Genomic DNA, 11,784 nt, shown 5'->3' on the forward strand with positions numbered 1-11,784 from the left:
TCCCAATTATTTTCAGTTGATATCTCCCAGGAAGAGCTTATGGGAAAGATGTCCTCATATGTGCATGGGCGTGTGGGCAGACTGAAATAGCAGAGGTGGCTGTGCTGTAAAACTGAAGCTCAGCTGGGCTTTGGAAAGATGTCACTGGGCTGCAATGGTGGTGAGCCTAGGAGCAGAACCACCTCTCTGTGCAAACTAAGGACATCTGCTGAGGACATGTAGGTGAATTTCTCGGCAATTTCTGGTCACCTCACTGTCTGTTATTGCCTGAAATATGGTATGCCCTAGGCCCGAGGTCAGGGTAGTTGGTTTCTACCCTTGCCAGCACTCGGTCTGTGCCACTACCTGCAGCCAGCCCAGTCCTCCTGTTGCTTGGTTACATCCTGCCCTCAGGTGCACTGCTCGCTCCTGCTTTGGGCCCTGGTTTTAACTAGACTTATGCTTTCTCCTCCCCCTGTGTTGTCATGACTCCTCTGATGCCTCCTTCCCTTCCTCTGCCTGTCCTCCATCCCGATCCAGGATCCTCCCATTCAGCCGAACCCACACCACCGTGGTGGGCCACTTTCTTCCCCAAGCAGCCCAGCGTCTTCCTCAGCCAAGTTCCTTGCTCTGCCCATTCAGATCCACCTTGGCATGTACTCCACAGGCCACACTGGTGTTGGCTGCAGCCAGTTCAACCACCCAGGATGCGTAGGTTCCCTCACAACAGCCAGGTTATCCTTGGCCCTGAGGTATTTTCAGTCCGACAGGCGTTGCAATATAGTGAGGCCACAGCTGATGTTCACTGGTGGTGGCAAGTGGCATCTCTGCGTGGTCTTTTGTTGTGTGACTATATCCTGGGATGCCAAAGCTCTTTTTGGAACAGGGGACTGAACCTTGCATTCCCAAGTATCTAATTAGCAGGCTTCATTTGAGTCTGTGGGTTGGTACACATGGCGAGATGGGATGGGGATGCTCTTGGCCATTGATAAAGCAGGGAAAATGGGGGAAGAAATGAGGATTTGGGAGCCTTGATCAAACAGTGGGGTGCTTGTGAGGCAAGGTTTGAGACATGAGTTGCACTGACAGAGCTGGAGGGGTCAGTTATTTACCTTTGGCTGCCAACCCTGTGAGTGGCGTGCAGGAGCAACTTGAGGGTGGTCAGATACTGGAAAAGGTCACCCAGAGAGGCTGTGGAGATATTCAAACACTCAGTCTTGTCTCTCTGTCACGCTCCACGGCATAAGGTTGCAGAGCAAAACCTAAAACTAGATGTTAAAACTAGAAAGGACCTTGCTGTTTGTCTGGGGAAGCTGTGGGGCCTGGACCACCTGTGGGATGTGCGCTGTTATGCTTCAGTTGTACTGTGAAAGCTTTCTTCATGTGAGGCAATCTGTTTCATAGTCTGTGTTGGTGATGGACACTTCAGTTCAACACAGCATTTCTTAGTTGCCATTGTTGTTCCCTCAGCATTATGGTATGTGCCATTAAGAAGAAATGTTTGTGCTGGGGAGGCTGAAGGGAAAGTGCAAAATGGACATGCCAGGCTGGTAACTCCTAGTAGATGACTAACAATTTTTGTCTTATGATAAAGTCCTCACCAGAACCAGTGCTGAATTTCAGCTGTTTCTTTATTTATTCTATCTGTAACTACAAATCTGTAATTTCCTACTTTTTAAGTTCCATGCATCCTCCAGGAGAAGTGCCTGCTATTTCCTTTGCTTTTCTATGAGGAAATGCTATGCAGACCATGCATGTATTGATTTGAGATAGATGCTCTGATTTTGACAAGGAAGCCAAATGCAAATTCTGTGTGACTTTTGGGAGCCTGTGTCTCAAGACAAGTAATTTAATATAATTGATTTTTCTCTCCAGAAATGGCTTGGGATGAGTTTAATAAGGCCTCAGTAGATGCTGTTAAAAAGTTGGTGCCTGACAAATTGCAATGGTGCAACTTGGCAGGTGAGTTTATAAGTGTGTGTAAATTGGCTCCACTGTGCATCATTAAAATCTCAAGTTCTATCTCTCCTGGAAATTAGCAGCTCTGAGTTTATGCTCAGGTTTGATTATTGCCCTAATCTAGAGGACAGCGAAAGACTGTGTCAAAGGAGGGAAAAAAAAAAAAAAAAAAGTACTTTGAAAGCTGGCAGGATCTCTACAATGCTTTTGTTGAATCCTGAGAAAACCTGAAGAGGTCCTGGTCTACAAGCAATTTTATTTAAAGATTGTGGGTCAAGCAAAGTTATTTGCATTGCGCTGCCGGGGGGCACAGCTTTAAAACTGCTTAGATTGGGTTGGCTTCAAGTATCTCTCTTCTGTGAGATGTACATCAGGCTGGCAGCTAGCAGTGAATAGTTTAGCAGAACGTCAGGCATTATGTTGTCCTGAGGTTGGATTGTCAGCACTGGATCGTCAGCAGTGGGCTTTAGCCATAAAGTTTCAGATTAAAAATACCAAAAGCAATAGCAGGAGGCCCCTTTTTGTGGGCAGCATTAGCACATAGTGTCGACTGCTGGCCCAGCAATATACTTCGAAGCAGTAGAGATTTTGCGTGGGGTATTGCCCTCCTGTGGCTGTTCGTGGGAAAGTGGGTAACTGGCAGCGGAAGGGCCATGAAGCCACTTGAGGAAGATGAAAGGGCACAGTCCTAGCTCTCGCAGATATGGAGGAGATTGATCTCTATTGTATCTCTTTCTGGTTTTATTGCAAAATTATTAGCTCCGTTCTTAGTTGCAAAACTTCATGGGAAGTGTGATGTCTGATGGTCCTAGGGCTAGGTGCAGTACACAGAAAGATCTGGACCGCATGGATTTATCCCAGCCACAGTTCTACACATCCATGGCAGGGCAGGCCTGTGCTTTCTAACCCTTGGAGAACTTCAATTTACCTTCTGACATATATGCAGGAGTATTAGTTTTCTAAGAGTCACATGCTGCAAACATAGCAAATGGGCTTTAAGAATGATTGACAAACATTATCATCCCTGTTAACAGTGCAGAAGTTATGGGCAGGTAATACTGGAAAAGGAACAGGTCTGTTCCTATTCCTGTACATCAGACATCAAGTGTGCTCCCATAAATGAGTGCATAATGCACGGATGCTTCCTGGAGCCAGAGGGGAATTTTTGTTAGCTCTTCAAAGTAGTGCTGGTAATCTGTTCCTTCTTATGCCAGGGCACACATCTGCTTCAAGTAGTGCATGGATTTTACAAGTGGCGTATCTTCTGTCATTTCTGTAGGGACTGCACAAAATTTAAAGGTTGCTCCAGTACAAGAATTAGAGATTGCCCATAGAATCAACATGGAAGGAATTTATACTGGCGTATGATGCTGTGCTAGCTGCCCTTGCAACACCAGTACAACTGTTCCACAGCAGTCACTCAGGTTCTGCTCTTTACCCTGCAAAGACACTGTTCCCACTGCCCTTGCCTAAGGTATGCTCTTTTGCAGAGTAGTTGTTGCCAAATTTATTTTGACCCAGTATGTGTAAGCAACAGACTCAGGCTCCAGAGCATGACAAATTGGTCTGAAAACAGTTTGTGATAAAGTAAGTTCAAGGCTGTAGTTTAGTCCAGTGTTGTCATTTCTTTAAATTATTGTGAGATGTAAAACTTCAGTAACCTGGAATGGCACCTGAGGTGGGCTGGCAGGACCTAGTGAGAATGACACCATCTATTTCTTTTGCCTGGGTATAGACTCAAGTATCAAACTACAGCCCTTTAAAACGGTCCTACAAAAGGGTTCAGGATGAAGTAATTGTTTATCACCTTTCTAATCCCCTTTGACAACAGCCTGGAAAAGCCTCATCTATGCCATAAAGGTAGCATCCCAAAAAGCTTCAGAGACACTCCTCCCCAGATACATCTTCACATGTTTATAAAACCTCATTACAGGAAAGAGGCACTTACCCTTGCAGTCAAGCTAGCACTTTTGCCAGTGCTTGCAGATGTTTGTATGAATATTCCTATGCTGCTAAATCTGGATCCATCACTTCCTGAATAGATTGATGTTCCTAGGTCTACAGTAACGTCATTTTCCATCATATCTAATCAGATGTAGAAAGAAGAAAAAGGATAGTCATCTTTTCTGGAGATACAGACAACTATATATTACCAGTAATTAATTCTTTGTAGCAGTGAGTATTTCTGTGTTAAGCTTCTGTTGTATTTCACCTGAGTAAGTTCCCAGTTTTAAGAACAAGTGATGCTGTGATTTAAAGCACCATGTGCGTTTTGTTTCTGCTGACTGAAATATTTCTTACAGCAGTGTAGGCTCTGACTTTGGTCCTTTTCTAGCTGGAAGCAAGCTTCTGTGAGAACATGAGACAACAGATGAGCCAGTCTCAGATGGGACATCGTAGTCAATATTTCATTTGTTGTCCGTATCTCTTACGAATAAGAGTGTGTGTCCATATTCACACCATCTCACAATCATGCTTTAAGCTGCAAAAAGGTGCTTGTGCCAAACTGTCTTTCTATAGAGCTATATGTAAATTGCTGCCATAAGCACTGAGTTACATTCAGTGTAGCAATGGAGGGTAGATGGAAAGATCCTTCAATACCAGGTCTTCCTAGGCTGCTTTGAATTGGGAAAAGGAGGGGAGGCTGGGGGGAGTCCAGCTAGATCCTAAAAGTACTAATACGGTTATGGAAGTCTAAAGGGTAAAATTTATAGAAGCAGGGAGGTCTTTAATTGGATACCAGGCTATATTTCTTTTTATATCCCACTGGATAAAGCTGAAAAAACAAAAATGTACCTGGGGTACACTACCTGTCTGCCTGCCAGGGATTTAATTCTGTGATAGCATTACTCACCTAAAAAAAATTAAGTCTTTAGCTTCAGTTAGTAATCTAGGCCCTTTTGGTGATATTATTATTGCTAAATAATTCATGCTGAAAGGATTTCTAGAGGTCTGTACTCCACCCCCCTTGCTCAGAGTAAAGCTACCTCCAAAGTCCAGCCAGTTGCCTGGGGCTGTGACCAACCAAGGTATCTTTGTCTTCAACTTTCAGCTCTTCAGTCCGAGAAGATGACTTGTAAGAATTAAACATTTTTGATTAATCACTGTTATGCTTAATACCTATATTTTGCCTTTTATATTAGGATTTTGTGAGTAAAATTTAATTGAGTGTGTCAATGCAAACTTGCAAATGTTTTTGGACTGCAAAATGACTAAAAAAAACCCAAATCACACCCTTTCGAAAGGGAGATGCAATTCTGACTAAGTTAAAACTTCTTCTTTCTTCCAGGTAAACCTCTGCAATCATTTCTGCAATGAAAGATAAGATGCAGAAGTTCAACCTATCAACAGTATCTGAATTTGTTCTTGTAGGCCTCTCTGGTGCTCCAGAAGTCTGTTTTTTTCTCTTTGTGCTCTTTTTGATCATTTATTTGGTCACCATGGCAGGCAACATCATGATCCTTGTTGCCATTAGCACAGACACTCATCTGCACAACCCCATGTACTTCTTCCTTGGCAGCTTATCCTTACTGGATCTCTTATGTCCCACTATCACTGTGCCTAAGATGCTGGAGGCCTTGTTGCTTGAGAACAAGGTGATTTCATTCACTGACTGCATGCTCCAGCTGTTTTTCCTCATTGATGTTGTAGGCACAGAGATTTTTCTCTTGGCTGTGATGGCATATGACCGTTATGTTGCAATATGTCACCCGCTGCAGTACATGAATATCATGAGTATGAAACTGTGTGCTCACCTAACCATTGGCACCTGGGTAGCAGGATTTTTTAATTCTCTGTTGCACACATCTTTGATTTTTACACTCGCTTTTTGTGATTCTAATGATATTGACCAATATTACTGTGATATTCCTCCTATGCTGGCCCTCTCCTGCTCACCTACCTACAGTAGGGAACTGGTAATTCTCACAGTTGCTGGGGTCCTTGGAAGCAGCGCCTTTGTGGTCACTCTGATCTCGTATGTCTATATCCTCTTGGCTGTCCTCTGCATGAACTCTTCTGAGAGCAGGCACAAAGCTTTCTCCACTTGTGGTTCTCACTTGACTGTAGTATGCCTTTTCTATGGGACAACCATTTGCACGTATGTACGGCCTTCCTCCACCTATTCACCTCACCAGGATAGGATAGTCTCCATGCTCTATGGAATCCTCACTCCCCTGCTAAACCCCACAATCTACAGTCTGAGGAACAAAGAAGTTAAAGTTGCCATAAGAAGAGTGATCAGCCAGGTAAGAACTGCTTTAACAAGAAAAGAACATCTCTCTGGTTTTGGTGGCCTCTGTAACCCCAGCAATTGCATCAGCACCACAGTTTGTGATTGATCTTCTCTAACTTAAGCCATCTAAAAGCTCGATGCTGGAATCAAAACTCCTTCTCTGGGCTCCCTTTACAGTTAAAAGGGAGAGGTGTGCATCTCCAGAAGGCCAGCTGGATGGCCCAGCTTTAGGTCCTTATCACAAGAGAGGATGACTTCAGCTGGTAATGTTTTTCTCCACTGAACCCAGAGGAAGCTTAGATGAGCCTCAGCCTTAGACACAGGTGTTGGATGCGTATCTTAGAGCGTGAATACTGGGAATTGCTGGTGTAGGCACACTTGGATATACATTCTTCTATGCTAAAGCAGCTTATGGGACCAGTGCCCCCCGTTGACCACATTGCTCCTGCAGAAACCATAAGCACATCCTTTTGGGATATTGACTGGAAGGAAGGCTCCTTTGCCACCATGGTCATCAGTCTGGGTGTGTTTTCAACCAGCAGGCCAAGAATCCAGCCACAACACCTGCAGTGCCACCAGGCACAATGTGGCCCTAGTTTGCACCATGTATCTCAAGATGAGTCTGCCAGGGTGTAAATCAACTCCCATAAACTAGAGATGCCAACTATGCTGATGTCTATACATCAGATAGCTTTCAAAAACTCCTTTTATGGCCGGTGGGGGGAAGAAAAAGACTCTGCAGTCATCGGCTTTGTGACTGTTGCAGAGGCATGCCATGGCTTTTCTTGGTGTGGGCAGGGTGAAGGAAGGTTTACAGAGTGTGTTTTAGGTCTGTGGGAATCCATAACTGGGAACAGCTTTGTTCTAGGTGAATAGTGAAGGTGTGGCTGACAAAAAGGTGGAAATGGATGTGTGGAGAGGGGGAGTGCTGTGCAGCCTCCTCTGTGTGCTGTGGCTACAAAGCTGTACACTGGGATGATAAATGCAGCTTGCAATGGACCTTGGGCTGCGCTGCAGTGCCGTGGTGTGTCATTCCAACAGCTGGGCCTGGTGCTGAATAACTGATGTGACTGTTGTTTGCACGCTACTCCTTACTAAAACCAAATGTCAAGGATTTCTTTCTTGGTGACTTTTTTTGTGGTTGCTGTCTTGATGTAAAGGATAAGCTTAAATGACTTTCCTGCAGGAACTCATATATTGGTGGGTAATAAATGCACGTTCTTAATATTAAATGGGTGGAAATAATTTAAGTTTCATCCATTCTCAGCTGTTGGTCAAGTTGACAGTGGGTTCAAAAATCAACTGTAATGACTGAAGAGCTTTTCTCTAGGGTAACACATTTTGGATTTTCTAGGGTTTTCCTGTGCTTTTTTTAAGTATATTTCACTAACTTAAGAAAATGCATGGAAGTTCCTCCAAGACCGCTTAAATTTCAAAGTCAAACATTAAGAAGTTGGTAAGGCCACCCATGTAGCTGTAGCACTACAGAGCTTGCCACAGAGTTCAATGTCCTGACCTACAGTACGGTCGGGATCATTTTCTAAACACAAGCTTTAATGGCAAGCAAGATGACCCAGGGTTATCTTTTCTGGTCCATAGTTCCTGCTCCATAGAAAGTATGGACTACTTAGAATAGGTGTAAAGATCAGAAGTCACTAGTCAGCAACTGGGTAAAAAGATCAGGAGTCCTCTACCACCAAACAGGGGATATTTACCTATTACAAGCAGAGCAGCAGGTGTTTACACAAGGCTTCCTGTAATTATTGAACTATGACAGTGGAAACAATTTTCAAAAAAGCTATTTATTCTAAAGCCATCTGGCAATTCACAAACCATGCATCATTGTGGATGAAGTGACAGTCTGCACTCCAAAAAAATGTGCACAGAAAACACAGTATAAGCTCAGTATAGGCTGGAGCACCATTCTGCTTCTGGGTCCTGCTCTGCAGGGCCTGAGAAATTACTGCAGATGTTATATGGGGATGGGGAAGCGGTCATGCTAGGTTTCCTTCTAAATCTAAAGATTCTGGTTGTTAAGCCTGGGGCTGTGAGATCAGATTTGCTCGGGAAGCATTTCCCTTTTACACCTTATTAGCTGTTTGAATGTTTGTACCTGTTGGAGAGGAGAGCAGCTACCAGCGGTGTGTACCAGTCTGAGGGCTGATGTGTGCTGAGTGGGTCAGCATCAATGTGGCCCATGTGTATGCCTGGATGGAGCAGGGGACAGACTGATTCAGTGAAGGTGATGTCAGAAGCGCAGATGTGAGAACAATTAGTCATATTATAAAAGGAGACTTCCTCAGCTTCATCATTGAGGAGGACCCCAGCCTGCATGGCTCTGGCTGTGAGCAGCAGGGGGGTAGAAGGAGTGGTCATGGCCATGTTCTTCGTGCCACAGCTGCACTCTCCAGCGGTCCCTCTCCTGTGTGGGTGCTTTACCCAGCAGCTGCCTGATTTATTGCAGACACCCACAGGCCAGTGGGTTTTTCCACACCTCAGCCTCTCAGCAGTGGTGGATGGAGGCACAGATGGGTGATCCCAGCATGCGGGGCTAGGCAGGGAAGTGCCAAGAGCTTAGGTCTTAGGAGGTGTTGGTGAAGCAGATGCCCCTGAGGCTCTCTGAGAGCACCAGGCTGGGGTGAACTGTCTCAGGGTCCAGAGACACTTCTAGGACAAAGCAGGGTTAATGGGGAAGCGGGGAAAGCCAAGAAGAGGAGAGATGGATTCATGTGGGAAAGAGAAGACTATGACCCCCTGCCCCAGCCTGGCATGTTTCTGCTTTGCCACCTACACACACAGACTTTTCATTGAATTCGATGCATCCTAACTAGGTAGGCAGAGCAGGAAAAATGTGAGGCTCCACTTCCCTATGCTGCCCTACCATAAGCCAGCCTTGGACGTTTTGTCAGACCTCCCTCATCCTGGAACAGCGCACTAGCTGCAGGTGTGGGAGTCAGGGCACCCTTCTGGTGCTTATTCCTTTTAGATTTGAGGAAAGACCTGCTGTGACCTCTGTTCCTGCTTGAATCTGACCCCAATGCCCCTATATCAGAGGAGCTGAGGGAAAAAGAAATCCTGGTGTTCTTATACAGCATTTTCAACCACAGACTCCTTCCCTAGTGAAGAACTGTAGAAGATTCAAGGTGGTAGGTTGTATTTGTTCCTGTGGCATCTCTAGTATTATCCTTTTTGCTGGAGACTGGCTTCTGTGTTGGTGCCCTGAACTTTCACACTGATTAGCTTAAGGATAATTAATTTTCAACACAACCATCCTTCTATCCAGCTCGGCGAGCTCACGGTGCTACTGGGTTTTGGTGTTTCTTGGTGAGGAAGGGCACAAACCAAACAAAAAAGCTTTTGCAGAATAAGGCGAGGGAAGTATATGCATATACAAGCGTGAATAGCCTCCTGAAAATATCAAGATATTCTGATTCACAGCTGACAGATTCTAATCTAATGATTTGAGATTATTTATCTACTTCCTTATCAAAAAGAAAGCCTGTAATTTATTGAAGCTTACCACAGAAATAAAAAAGTTCATGGATTGAAAGTAATGGTCACAAATGGCATAAAATAGTCTTCTAGTATGTTGCAAGAAATACTGAATCTTTGCTTGTTTTCCCTCCTCATGAGAATAATCTTTATTATCTTGAGCACCAAGTTCTGGTTTGTTTATTTTTGAACAAATCCGTGAAAGCCCTGAGTCAGGGCATTCCTCTTGGAAGCCCCTCTGTGTCCGGCTGCTGTCCTGGTGCCCAGCAGCCTCTGCCAGCCCTGTCCCCAGTCCTGCCCCGCAGGCTCGCAGGACTGAGCTGGGAGAGATCCAGCACAGAGGCTGTCTGGCGCGAGGGGAGACGGAGCCCTCCTGCCTCGGCTTCCCCAGTGTTTGGCTGGGGAGCACAGTGGGGCTGGCCAAGTGCTCTCCAGGAGCTGAGCCCGCTGACTTCCCAGTCAAGTCCCAGCCTTGGTTTAGCTTCTTTGCCCGAAAGTGGAGGGCCAGGGCGTCCTGGGTCGTCTCCAGCAGGAGTGAGCCCTGGCATGACCTAAAGTCTGTCTCCAGCACAGAGGGTGCTGGTGCTGTGAGCCGTCAGCCTGGCTGCCAGGCTGGGGTGGGCTGTGGCTGGACCGAGCCGCCCCAGGACCTCTGGCCCCTTGCGGGGCTGCCCATCCTCCATGCAAAGAAGGAGCATCCTCCGCATGCTGTGCCCCAGTCAGCTGAGGCAGGTCAGTTCCACTGTTGGGCAGTCCTGGGGCTTCATGTTGCATGTAGCTACTGCTGCCTCTCTGCTCTGCCCACAGCTGAGGTGACAGCACAGGGACCTGCCCAGGGCATCAAGGACCTCAGCCCCGCAGCTGGCCACTTGCATCTTGTTGCCTTCAGCATGGCCAGCGGGTGCAGAGGCCTCAGGGCTGAGCGCAGAGCCATGGAGAGGGGCTCAGCCCTCCTCGTCAGGCACAGCCCTGGGCAGCAGCCGCAGCACTGGAGCGACTGCAGGACTGTCCCGGCACCGTGCAGAGGGTGAGCATGTTGCACTGTGGGGAGCAGAGCCATGCTGGGTCGGGGAGCGGGGCAATCCTCACCCCTGGGAGCAGGAGGAATGCACCAGCCCTGCAGGCATCCTCTTCCTGTTCCTCCTCCCAGCAGGGCCCATGGGATGGGAAGAGGGAAACAGTGGGACAGCTGGTCATGTGGGAAGGATGGGACTCCCTCATGCCCTGGGGGGTGGCTTGTTCCATAGCAAACCCCTGGTAAAACATCTCTCATGGACATTGGGGTGTGACAGAAGCTCTGCTGTTGGGGACCATGAGTATGGTGAGCTGGACACGCTGTCCCCAGCACAGGGGAAGAGCATGGTCTCACCTGGGTCCTGGGCTTCTGCTGGCCACCTCCACCACTGTCAGCTGCAGGGAGAGACCTGTGGGCATGGCAGCGCTAGGCTGCTGGGAGCAGGGGGACCCAGCTGTGCCGAGCCAGCCCCATGGCACCCGGCGTGGTGGGGCTGGGCTCAAAGGTACAGGAGCACATGCAGTCCTCTTGTTCCCCGGGGACAGCGAGGTCATGGCCACTGTGGGGCTATTGAGTGCATCAGAAGTGCTGCAGGGGACAATGACAAGGGGATGGGCGGCTGGTCTGGGAGATGGATGGTGAAGAAGGGCAGAGCCAAAGCAGTGCAGGGAGGAGGGTGGGCAGGGGTTAAGGCAGCCAGGATGGATCAGAGAGCAGGGCAGGGAGCTTGCCTATCACTGCTATTTTCTCTCTGCATCCTGCTATCCTGCTTTCTCTTCATGCTTTCTTGCTCTATTCCTCTGTCCTGTTCCTTATCAGTGTATTTTCTTCTCCATCTCTGTCCTTCTCCTCATCCCTCTTTCTCCCTATCCCAGCATAGTTTTTCTTGTTCCTTTTTCTGTTCCTCTGTCGCACTCCCTATCTGTATGTTTTTCTTTCATCTCTTTTTGCTTCTCCTCTTCATTATATCTTCTTACTTCACCTGTTCTTGTCATTCTGCCTCTCTTTTCTCTATCTTGCTCTCCATCCATCTTTTTCTATTTCGCCAGCTCTATCCTCCCCCCTGTTGCTCTCTCTCAGTCTCTATCCTAGTGTCCTCCTCCCT

General features: G+C 47.0%; 1 protein-coding gene across 1 annotated transcript; it reads left to right on the forward strand.

Moving 5' to 3' along the window:
- Nucleotides 1-21: 21 nt before the first annotated feature.
- LOC308070610 (olfactory receptor 5AR1-like) lies at nucleotides 22-7,651 on the forward strand. Its single transcript, XM_080404870.1, has one exon. The coding sequence runs from the start codon at nucleotides 5,253-5,255 to the stop codon at nucleotides 6,276-6,278; it is 1,026 nt and encodes a 341-aa protein (XP_080260996.1). The 5' UTR covers nucleotides 22-5,252; the 3' UTR covers nucleotides 6,279-7,651.
- Nucleotides 7,652-11,784: the final 4,133 nt, after the last annotated feature.

Source organism: Falco punctatus, assembly GCF_963210335.1.
Source record: "Falco punctatus genome assembly, chromosome: 10".
Classification (NCBI taxonomy): domain Eukaryota; kingdom Metazoa; phylum Chordata; class Aves; order Falconiformes; family Falconidae; genus Falco; species Falco punctatus.